Source organism: Hylaeus volcanicus, chromosome 8, assembly GCF_026283585.1.
Source record: "Hylaeus volcanicus isolate JK05 chromosome 8, UHH_iyHylVolc1.0_haploid, whole genome shotgun sequence".
Classification (NCBI taxonomy): Eukaryota; Metazoa; Arthropoda; class Insecta; order Hymenoptera; family Colletidae; genus Hylaeus; species Hylaeus volcanicus.
Genome location: NC_071983.1, coordinates 13,998,582 through 14,011,208, shown reverse-complemented (window position 1 = coordinate 14,011,208; position 12,627 = coordinate 13,998,582). Strand labels below are relative to the sequence as shown.

Sequence of the window (12,627 nt, the reverse complement as noted above, 5' to 3'; positions counted from 1 at the left end):
CTAAATTTATCCCATATCTTGAACGAACTATTACTCATTCATTGTGTAACATACGGTGGCGGTTACGCGAACCAGTTCCGTCCTAAATTCTTATAGCGACAGGTCTCGGCATCAGTCATTCGGATTCACGTTTGCTCGATTAGTCTTGGACCTAAATGATTTTTTTTTTAAATGTTAATGAATGCCCAGAAATATACACGTTTAGATGCGTGCTTCCGAGGAGAGCTGTATCATTTGTGAAGGGAATGATACCGAATCAATACTATCGACATTAGCCCATAAATTATAATCTAGTATCGAATAATCTCGAATATATAGGTGTCAAACAGAATCGATACTCAATTTGTTACTTTATGAAGATTAAGCAGAATTGTTTTGTTCTTAATTTTGCTACTGTGGATAGAGAAGACTTTGCTACTAGTTGTATATTTTCCCTGGTTATTTATAATTAGACTGTGGATGTTTATGCATTTATGGTCAATCGAAATATCAACAATAATGTACAACATGTGTACATGCATTACTTTTTTGATTGCAAATAACGTATAATATATACACTTTTCAAACTTGTGTACTTCACTTTTCCTTAACCTCTTCAGGAACGACTTTTTTTTGTTATTATCAAATTTTTGTTCTTTTTATTATCGACAGTAATTATAATTATAAAAAGCTAAACGTTCATATATGTGGTAAAGGGCGCGAAGAGGTTAAATGATTAACAAGTTTGAAGTTCAGAATTATATCAAGTTTGATACTAACGCTATACAAATTGTTTGAACGGGAAATATAATTAATAACATTTAGAAGGTGAGACATACTTTCATTTAAGTTTTGCATAAAAGAATTTTCCAATAAAAATCGACATTCTATTAATAACGTTCTAATCACAAGGTACTATGTCTTTATTCTTGTATAATACAATATATCTTTGTAAACAATTATAAATAAAAATGCTCTCTCTATCGTATCATTAAAAGAATGTTAAAGTTACTTAAAGTCATTGTTATTGATAACACAATAATGAGTAGAAAGTTTCTATTATATTCGATAAAATATCTAGAGGGTGGCATGTGTCTTAGAACAAAGCGTATCAATAAAGCGAAGTGTTTAAAATGTTGTTAGTTTGTATCGTAGGTTACTGAAATGATAGTTCGTAGCTTATGCCTTCTGGCGATGATCGCCAGAGAGCGACAAGCAGTCTAGTTGCTAAATGTGGCAGAAAAGAACTCGGGCTCGATGAGTTGTCGATTTCGTGGACCCAGCCACCTCCCACGTGCTGGACCTACCTACGCCTCGTTAAGCAATTACGACCAGGTTGCCGTTCGACTTCTTTCATTTCGCCGACATCGGCGAAACGTTTCTTTTTCAACGAAACTTCAAGTAAAAAGGTAGCAACGAGTAGCTTTGAGAATGGTACGATTAGGCATCGGCGGTATTTAACCAATAACGATAATAATAATTTTTATATTTCCCTATACTATAGCAATACTTACATCATGAATGCTTAGGGTTCAACTGCTGTATAAATTTAATAATTTGATCTGAAACAGAATTTGCTAGATGACCCTTACTGATGACTTCAATTAATATGCCGTATAAATTTGACAATTTGGTCCAAGACAGGATTTATTAGACAGCCCTTACTGATGACTTCAATTAACAGAGTCGGGAAGAAATCCGATAGTATCGCTCTGTGTACCAGATATATTATTCAACTTATTTTTAATGTACCGAGGATCTTCAAAACATAAGTAATCTTTACTTTTTAACCGACTTTGAAAAGGAGGAGGTTACTCGATTCGACATGTATATTTTTGTTTTATTTTTATCTCCGATAGGATGTATTTAGTATAGTGTCTCATTGGTGGAGTGTCTTTTAGAAGCCGCGAGGAACTATTATGCGCAAGACTCTCTTTGTCGCGACGTGGGAAATGAGCAAGTGTTCGCAACGATTAATCCCTTTCTACATTCCGTTTCTTTCAGCTCCAGTAAAAGAGGAGCGTTGTCTCTCTTTTGTCCATCAGAAGGCGTGCAACAGATACGTCAAATTTATTACCGGATTGTTCTCGCCGGTACGAAGATTGATGAAACTTGCGAAACTTGGCATTGAGCTGCGGGGAAGATAATGTTCCAAAGGAGAATATAGGTCACGATTAAAGAAACTTACTTCGGTTAACGATACATGTCGCGATAAAATGTTGCTTGTTCACTTATTAGCACTTGGTACTTTAATTTTACCTTGTGTCGGTTGGTCAGCCAGTTTTTGATTTGATTCTGTATTATGGTACACGTAATACGCGCGAGACACGTCTGTGAAAAATGCTCAATTGCTGAGGATAATAATTATTTATCCAATTTTTACAGGTATTTCTTATATTTAATATGTATTTATACACCTTTTTATTTGCTTTCTTTTATGTTATAGGTCTTTTCTTACTAATCTATATACAATTCTCAATATGATCATGTTGCTACTCTCTTTCGCTGCAAATAACGTATAATATATACATTTTTCAAACTTGTATACTTCACTTTTCCTTAAATTATTAACAAGTATGAAGTTCATAATTACATCAAGTTCGATTCCAACACTTCAGAATCTGTTTAAACGACAAATATAATTAGTAGCTTTCTACCTTCGGATCTATAAGAATTATCATAACAAATTACGGTTCACTTCAGTCTTTCTCAGTAAATTATTAATACTTTTTGCCTGTTTTGCTTCAAAAATTAATAAAGAATTTCTTTGTTCTTAAAAATGTCACAAATGATAACACTTCAACAGCGCAAATCTCATTAGAGTTTTGTCCGGAGTAAGTAGAAATTTACAATTCTTGAATGATTCCTTGCGTAACAGGTACGTTTTATTCACAGACCTGTTGTCCTAAAAGTGGTACCGAAATAAATGTTAATTGAACGAAATGGTATTTATGCGTTCACCATAAAAGCGACGGTTCCAGACTTTTCGCTTCGAAGAAACGCTACGAATCCTTTCGAGTACGAGGTCAGGTTGCCAATTGGAAAGGGCAAGGAATAAATTTTTAGCAATTTTCCTGTTCATAACTTGTTTCCGTATTTAGCGCTTTTATCTGCACAATTAATCCCAGGATAATTTGTCTCAAAGTCAGACTTCATCAACTTTGAATTAGACGAATTTTTAGTAGCTGTGCAGAAAAGATAATGCTAATTGCAAAATATATACTCCCATTGATGACAAGTAGAAGTATAAACAAAACATATAATTCACGAATAAATTTATAATAATAGTAATTGATACTCTGGAAGAAAGTAGGTTAATTTGATAAGAATATTTTCAACTCCAGACTTAATGTGAGTTTTAACACTGCTACTTTCGTTTTCAGTTTTATTTCATTATAGATGAATTCAATAATTTTCATTTACGTCTAAACAAAACGTGCTTGGAGTTGTTAATACTTAATATTATGTATGAAAAATGAATACATTATGTACAAATTGCTACTAACTAGTTCATCTTTTATTCGTTACTCGCAACTTCGTATCTAGATGAGTATTTTGCACATCTTTGGACGTGGCCTACGCAGTTTGGGTTGACATTATGCTGTAATAGGACACTGTGAAAGGGACCTTGGAACACTTAACGCAACGAAAATTGAACTCGTTGGTGTGTTTGGGATTGTTCGGTGCGATATTGGTATTCGCTCGCCGGATCAGAGGGGTGACATAATTATATAGCTCCAGCAAGCGTGGCAGACACAAAGAAATCAGTACAAGTAAGAAGTGGGCGTTTCAATTTTTGTTGTAAACATACATGATTAGTCACGTAATTGGAACTCGGATAACTCTGGGAGTAATAACTTGAGCGAGTATTCATCTCAACTAATTTTCCCGTAGTTATCACTTACGGAGTTATCAAAGTGGTCATGCTTCTCTCTGCATTTAAAACGAAATAGTGTTATCAAGTCTTAGTAACGTTAGTAATGACACAAGAGCACAATTATCTTATGCAGGAAAGAGATCCATCTTCTTGTAGAATATTTGAAACACAACTTATAATATAGTAGGAAATTAAACTCAAGGTCTATGAAAGATAGATAGATCTATTATACCAAATGTCAATTATTATAACAAATTATATAACACCAATAAAACACGAAGATAGTTATAGAATTCTTTAAAAGCACAAACTATAGTAACTAGCCCAATCACGAAGGGAATACTATTTATACAAAAAAATACTAGGAAGTCATTGAATTCTTTAAAAGCATAAACTACAGTAACTAACCCAAGTTCGAAGGAAATAATAATTATACCTAACAATACTAAGAAAGTCATTGAATTCTTTAAAAGCACAAACTATAGTAACTAAGCCAAACACGATGGAAATTATACTAAAAAACACGAAGAAAGTTACTGAATTCTCTAAAGTCATGAACACATTACATAATCTCTAACAGAGCTAAGACGATTCGCTAATAATTATTAGTACTTGATGTGATTGTAAATAAATATACAGTGACTCACGAAAGTATTTGAACACTTAGTACGAAATACTTAATTAATTATTATAGGTATATTATATAACATTTACTGAATATTTATTAACACTATAAGGAGGTACGACTCTCCAGATTATATAGGTAAAGTTTCAAACAAAACGATACATGTAAACAATAGATATGAATTATTTCTTATAAACATAGAGATATGAATTATTTCTTATAAACATAGAGATTGCTGAAGCCACAAAAGTATTTGAACACACGTTAAATGTAAACATTGATTGTTGTTAGTCATCATCGTACATACATTTGTCAGTCTGAGTCTAGGATTCATTGTGAAATAGTACGATATTGATCATGTGTCCTAAAACATCTGAAATTCCTGAAAGTAAGAGAAAATTAATTGTCCAGTGGCGTAAAGAAGGAAAGACGTATGGTGAAATAAGTAAATTATTAAATATAAATAGATCTACGATACATTATATTATTAAAAAATCGAAATCTGAAGGGACTTTAAAAAATAAATACCGTTCAGGCCGGCCAAAGAAATTAACCGAAAGGGAAAAAAGAGCTTTGCTCCGCGAAACAAAAATCCAAAGCTTTCTGCTACAAAACTTGCAACAATAGTTAAACAAAATGGTAATAAAGATGTGCATCCAGAATTATGCAGAAGAGTGTTATGTGAAAATGATTATCATGCCAGGATTCCCAGAAAGAAACCATATATTAGTGATACTAATAAAAGGAAAAGATTGAAGTTCGTCAAAGAATTTATTAGTAAAGATAATGCATTCTGGAATCAAGTGATATTTTCAGATGAATCAAAATTTAACGTTTTTGGGTCAAACGGACGCAATTTTGTTTAGAGACAAGTAAATACAGAGATGGAACCAAAGAATTTATGTGCTACAGTGAAACATAAGGGTGGCTCAGTTATGATCTGGGGTTGTATGGCGGCAAACGGCACCGGGAATTTGATTTTCATAGAAGGAACAATGGATAAATACAAATATTTGAACATTTTACAACAAAATTTAAAGGAAAGTGCAAGAAAATTGAGTATATACGAAGACTTTTACTTTCAGCAGGGTAATGATCCTAAGCACACTGCAAAAATTGTTAGGGAATGGATTGTATACGTATAATACCCTCCACATGCTAGTTACACCATCACAAAGCCCTGATATTAACCGGATTGAACATCTATGGGCAATAATGGTGAAAGAATTACAAAAATTTAATATAACATCCACGGCAACTTTAAAGGAAAGAATACTCCGAGTTTGGAATTCTATTTCGCCAAGTATTACAGAAAAGTTAGTAAACAGTATGCATACTCGCTTACAGGATGTTATTCGTGCCAAAGGCGGACCTACTAAATATTAAAGATTTAAAAATTACCTGTTCAAATACTTTTGTGGCTTCAGCAATCTATATGTTTACAAGAAATAGTTCAAATCTATTGTTTACATATTTCGATTTGTTTGAAACTTTACCTATACAATTTGCAGAGTCGCATCTCCTTACAGTGTTACTAATATTTCAGTAACGTTTTCGTACTAAGTGTTCAAATACTTTCGTGAGTCACTGTATACGATTAACGAAAAGTATAGAGTGCTATGAGAGAGTGAACGAACGATAGCGAGAGTAGTGGAAGCAGTTTGCTCGTGAAATTTCCCTTGACACGACAGTTTAGTAAGGTGAATGGAATCCCCCTCTTCCCTTTAGTCACTGTCCTCGCCGGAGTATTGGTGGCATACAATTCTTATGGGACGAGCCGAGTGCACGGTTACTTCTTTTCCATTCAATGAAATCAGATAAACGCGAGGTGGTAAACGTTTTATCACGCACTCAGCGTGCACCTGAACACGGGAGAGCGAACGTTGCCGAAACTTATCGTAAATCGTCAGCTTATTTATTTTATGTCAATATTGGGAACGAACATATTCGAGCAAACGTAACTTCATCGAAGAAAACGTTCGGTTCGACGTTTTGACTACGTATACATGGAGCCTGCTTCAGAAAAATGATACGCATAATATAAATTTGTGTTATTAGAGACTCGAAGAGCGAAGTATTTGTTTAAGAAAATAGGAAATATAAATTGTAATATGCAGGAATATGGTAACGCAATATCTGTTGATTATAGAAAGTTTTATGTTAGTTGGGCTACTTGTTGACATAAACGTGGGAAATATCTTTTGATTTCCAACCTAGCTTACGAAGTTTCACTGAAAATTGTGCGCAACATCTCATGTAACTTCCATGGCATTCGATTCTAAGTTGTAAGAGTAACAAATGAAACACAAACTGTTCATTCGCTCTTTAAATTTTAGACTTTCAATTACAGCATTCAATTATAGAATTTACAATGAACAAACTAAGAATTTAATAAATTATATACGAGTTATTTGAAGATCTTCAAAAATCTACAGTTAAATTAAATTCCTTGCAATACGTACTTCGCACTTCATAATTTCCTTAAATCCTATTTCTTTAATTCACCACAAGAAACGTTTACAAAAATAGTCGAGAATCTCGCGTATAACTGATAAATCAAAGTTATAAGAACGCAACTAATAACGAGACGCATTGCCTCAGACTGACATTCTTCGTTACGAATCTGAAATGTTAACAGGGTGTAAAATAAAAATAGGAACAGCGCGCGGCAGATTTTAAAAACTGGTTTAACGTATACGGTTTAATTGAGTGAATGGAAACTTTTTTTCCCTGTCGGTGTTTCTTGTCTACATAGTACCGTCGCGCGTGGTAGCACAGATCCACCACAGATTTGATCTCAAAATCTAAATGCATTGTGAAAGTAGAAAACACATGTGTTTCTTCTAGAGCATGTTAAATCCCATTATATTAAAATGGCTATTACGACTTAGCTGCGAATCTAACAGATACGAGCGTGTATTTCTTGACGTTAAGTTATTTGGATAATTTCGTTGAAAGGATTTCTTATTGAAAGAATTTTATTCGTTACCTGAAATAGACAAGACGTTGTTGTAAAAATAAAAATTTAAATTGTTGCGAATGCTGGAAAATGTTGACTTTAAAAATTAAATATATGGAGGGAGTGTGTATTTTAACTTCTTTAAAAAATAAAAGTTTATATACATATGACAATTAATAACCTTGGAGACAGGATTATTCTATATCTGTTTTAATTCTTTGAATTATTGCAACGCTTCCAATTTTTGTCTTAAAATAGAAAATCATTAGTTACCGTTTATATCGACAGTAAATACTGAATTTGTGGATAAAGACATTTTAAAAAAATAATTGGCGTGGAAAACGTTCGACTTACGTGTGCCAGGCTTGCCACAGCGAGACCGAAGGTAAACGCAATGTGCACGACGGTGGGTGGGTTATCAGCGGTCCACGTGATGCAGGACGCACAGCCGATAAGCACCAGAAGCATTGTTCCAAGTGCCTCGGCGAACATCATGACCAGAAAGTCGAACTTCGTCACATCTTCGATGCCGACGAATTCCTTTGCACCTGATCAAAACAGAGAAGAAAATAAGCAACGCGTACATATTTATCGATTAAATAATATTTCTATACACTACGTAAACGTCTTTGATCATGACTGATTATCCTCAGATGGATAGTAAAATATATTATAATTTATCTGAAGGTTCATCTATAATTTATCTTTATCTGTTTATATAGAGGAAGAAAGCTCAAATGAATTTATGAGTGCAATTAGTTTCCTAATTCAATAATTGTCACCAAAAATAGCAGCAAAGACATTGTTAACCCATTCACCGCCAGGCCTTGGGCGCTAAGATTTAATACAGATGTGTAATCTAGGTTACTATTTTTATAATAAAAAGTGATTAAGTTTGTTGTTTTAAAAAGGAAATTTACCATTCTTTTTCACAATAATTCTTGACTCAAAAAGCTATAAACTTATCCCTTGAATAATTGCAATCAATTTGAAGTACGAGACATCTCGTAGTTGACAGTGAATGGATTAAAAATTAAATAATTTAAAAAAAAGAAACGATGAAACTAATCGATCATAAAAGTACTTTTCTTCTTTAATCGCATATCTTTGTTCGCAGAAGAGTGCGAGTGTGCCCCAAATAAATTGCGAGACGACTGTTTCATGTACGCTAAAAAAAAATTGTGGGAAACGCTGGTCTAACCGATTGCATTATTTTTTTGTTGCCGATAGTAATTGGAGGATGCGTCACAGGTAACAGCGGTGGGAACGAGGCATTACGATATCCTTCTTGGAGACGTCAAAGCCCGTGTGACACGCGGGATACACAAGAAAGCGGGCATTGAAGGTTTGACAGCGTCAAAGAGTCGACGGCACTTTTCAGAATGCGTCGCGGTCGTCTTTAGTTTCGGCGAGGAGCTTTCGTTCGTCGGTGCATCAGTCACCGAAACGCGATGATAATTCTTAATTCAATGTACCGAGGTTTTTGTGCCCTTTCCGTTTCTTTGTAACGATTACGCAGCAGAAGTCAATAAAGCAGTATGACGTAAAGACGAGACATTATGTAAATAGAATGTTCGGTGTAACGTTGTTGTTTTTAGCGGTGTTCCACTCAAATGTTTTTGACAATCGCTGGCTATAATAACCGAGACAATATACCGTTCATACTGATGGAAATTGTGTGGAAAAAAAAAATTTGTTTTTGAACTTTCGGAGCAGCGTGTATGTTTCTTTTAAATATATTCTGCTGGGAACGTTAAAAAGATAAAATTGCCCTCAGATAATATTCTCGAATATACTCACTAAGTGAAAGCAGAAATTTAATTTTGTCGCAAATTGTTGGAAATTGTTGCATGGATTTTAAATAGCTGGTTGTTGAAATATTCAAGTAATAATTTACAGTATTATGTAAGACATACTTCAGAACAAGTTTTTTATTTATTGGTAATATTCAAATAATTTTCGGTCCTGTATCAAACTTTCCAGCGTGTAATTGTTATTACAATCACCTAACAGATTCGACATCGTCTTGAGGTCTGTAGCTGTATCGTATTATAGTAATAATGCCAGTATTGACTAAACACAATTCAAATTATAATAGTCCTGTAACATTCCTCAAAATATTTTTTACTTACCAGACTATAGATTATAAAAATTGTCTTATTCTTAAAGGAAGCTAGAAAACTTTGTGGTGGCATCGCCTAATAAGGATCAATAGAATGTTTCTGATGGTATTGTTGGTCAATAACACAACAACAAAAAATAAAGCGTTAATGCGTAATCGAGATAAGGAATCGAAACGATCGGAAAATAAGAACAGTTATGTCAGCCTTTGCCACTTGAGCAAACGGTATTATTGCCTCGCTTCGTTTACAATGGCTCGGGTACCGTGAAGGGACAGCAATTTTTCCAGTATAATTCATTATCGAACCAACAGCTTGAAACGGGGATATCGCCGACATGCGTGTGTATCATTGAAATAGTTCATGATTTCTTTCACGAACTATGGTTTCCATATCTTTCGTCGATACTTGACACAGATCTGTAATTCATTTCATAAAATATTCCTTTCCGTGCCACGAGAATTGTCACGTTAGGACAACGTACATTTTACCATATTTTTCAATGATATTCAAGGTTCAGGATGAAAATTCAAAACGCAGGTGAACAATACTAATAAGAATTACTATATGAAACGATAGGTCCAGATTTTCTTTAGTATAAAAAGATGTAATTTATAATAGTAAATTAGAATCGAAGGATAAGAGTAGAATAAGAAAATCAAAAGAAAACGTGGAACGTCAATTTATGTACTTATAGAGCATTCGATTAAAGTTAAATAATGTTTTAACAGTTCCTTGGTATCGATACATCGGGGATAGTTGTAGAGAAAAGTCATTAATTCTCAGTAAAGAAAATTACTATATGAAATTACACAGAAAATATGTATCACTATTATACAATGAGTACTGTTCCGAGAATCGTTGACAATGCATCGTGATCAATTTCGCTCCTCGAAAGCAAGAAGCAAGGAAAAAGTCAGAAAATGATCCAAGAAAGGACGTTTGCCGTCCATAATGAGCCTGCACCTTCATTATCAATGATTCATGAGTGGTCAAGTGAATTCAACACAGGCAGAACCGTTTATTAGACGAAGACTTCTTAAAGGAGCGGCTATTAATGAGCATACTGACAGCAAAGTACAGAACTATGTTTATGGGTGTACGAAAAAGTTAATTTCGGGATCTCAAAAGTGCAAAGCGATTACAGGGTAGCATATTGAAAAATAAAAATATGGTTGTGTAATACGTTACTTTGTTGGTTATATCGAACATTTCTTGAACTTCGTATAAGTCAGAATCATGAATGTTTATGAAAATAAGAATCTAGTATCTAGTAGTAAGAAAACGTAGTGTAGAATAACGTTGCCCAATATGTCTTCTGTTTCCCTATCGGTGATGCGCATTTTTATCTGTCCTACATGTAGAACAATCAGCAGAGAGTATCGTTAATGAATTTAATAGGATGATTTTAAGTCGAAGTTGGTGCTTGTCAGTTGTAAATCCAAATTAAAAACGAAGGTGGCCAACACAAGCATTATCATTTGAAAAAACATTTGCGTTTTGAGGTTTGGTTTAGGTCTTCTTCAATTATAATTATGCACACATATCTCTCCACCTCTCGCCCCTCCACACCCACCCGGTTTCATTAAAATTATATCCTACATACATTTATATGGAAATATGGAGAACATATATGTTTAACGTACACAGAATATAATACAGACACGGGTAAATTTGAATCGAATAATGAAATATAGATAACGATTTATTGCATTGTACTTCAGATAAATTTTGATTCGTTTAACGAGAAATATAATTCCATTATATAGGGTGTCTCGTAAATGGTGGTACAAGCGAGTAGAGGGTGATTCTACGTGAAAAATTTAATCGAAAATATAGAATAAAATTTGTTCATATAACCCTTTATTTTCGAAAAAATAAGTTTGAACATTTATCGAGTACGCACGTTCTTGATTCAGCGGGACGTGTTACCTGAATTTTGGAAAATGTTCCGCTTATAATTCGAAGAAATTTAATTTTTCAATAAGATGGGCCACCAGATGGATCGTTAGGTCCATCGTGTATAGTGATGACATGCCGAGCATTGAACAATTAAAACCAAAAATTATTATAGCATTCGAAAACATTCGATGCAATTTAATAGAGCATAGTTATGTTTGCAACAACGTGGACATCACTTCCAACAGTTCGTAAATTAGACGAATTCTGGGAATCTGTTCATCGATCGATTGACAACGTTTACGAACAAGAATGGAGGTGATCTACAATGAAATCCTTCGAGCTGAAGCTGGTCCAAGTGCACTCGACAAATTTTCAAACTAATTTTTTTTCGAAAATAAAGCGTCATATGAACAAATTTTATTCTACATTTTCGATTAAATTTTTCACGTAGAATCACCCTCTACTCGCTTGTACCACCAGTTGGTTCTCAAATTAACGTATGTAAACTACAATAGACTATACGAACTTCACAGTCTAATAATTACACCACAGAGATATCTTGCTTCATATCGTGTGAGCTCGTCAAGTACAAATGCCCTAATTAGAGGAAACGCGGAAAAACATGTTTGCAACAGTATTAAAATTTAGTTGAATATCGCGTGACTTTTTAACGTGTGTTACAAACAAATACTACACTCAGCAATAATTTACTCCATTTCTCTGATACGAAGTATTAGTAAAATTGTAGCTAATAAAGTTAATTATATTTTAGGTTGTAAAAATTATTCACGATTCACTACAAATGTTTGTAGAATATCACAGTGTCGTTATCAGTCATTTTACACTGTAAAAAGCACAAATGTCTTCATGTTATTAGATACTCCTAGTTGCCAGTGCACGATTCATAAGAAATGTAAACAAACGGCCATACCTTTCGAACCCTTGAGTCTCCTAAATGGAAAATCAAGTCTATTCTTAATTTTCTGTCGAATTTTAATTTTCGTGTAGAGAACAAATCTTTTGTTTGTTTTGAATTTTTTTTTTCACTACATTGCAAGATATTAAGAATCACAAAACTTGAAATGAAACTTTCTTTCGATGTTTTTGCCACTTTCGAAAATATTCACGTTGTTCTCATCCCTAGCACTGTTTCACTGTATCAAAT

General features: G+C 33.8%; 1 protein-coding gene across 1 annotated transcript in view; it reads right to left on the bottom strand.

Annotated features, from left to right (window-relative positions):
- The window catches only part of LOC128881196 (aquaporin AQPAe.a-like), a 34,244-nt gene that overhangs the window by 20,950 nt on the left and 667 nt on the right, over positions 1-12,627 (bottom strand). Inside the window, exon 2 of the mRNA XM_054131985.1 lies at positions 7,795-7,988. Within this exon, the coding sequence (XP_053987960.1) occupies positions 7,795-7,988 (194 nt within the window). The remainder of the gene's footprint in view (positions 1-7,794; positions 7,989-12,627) is intronic.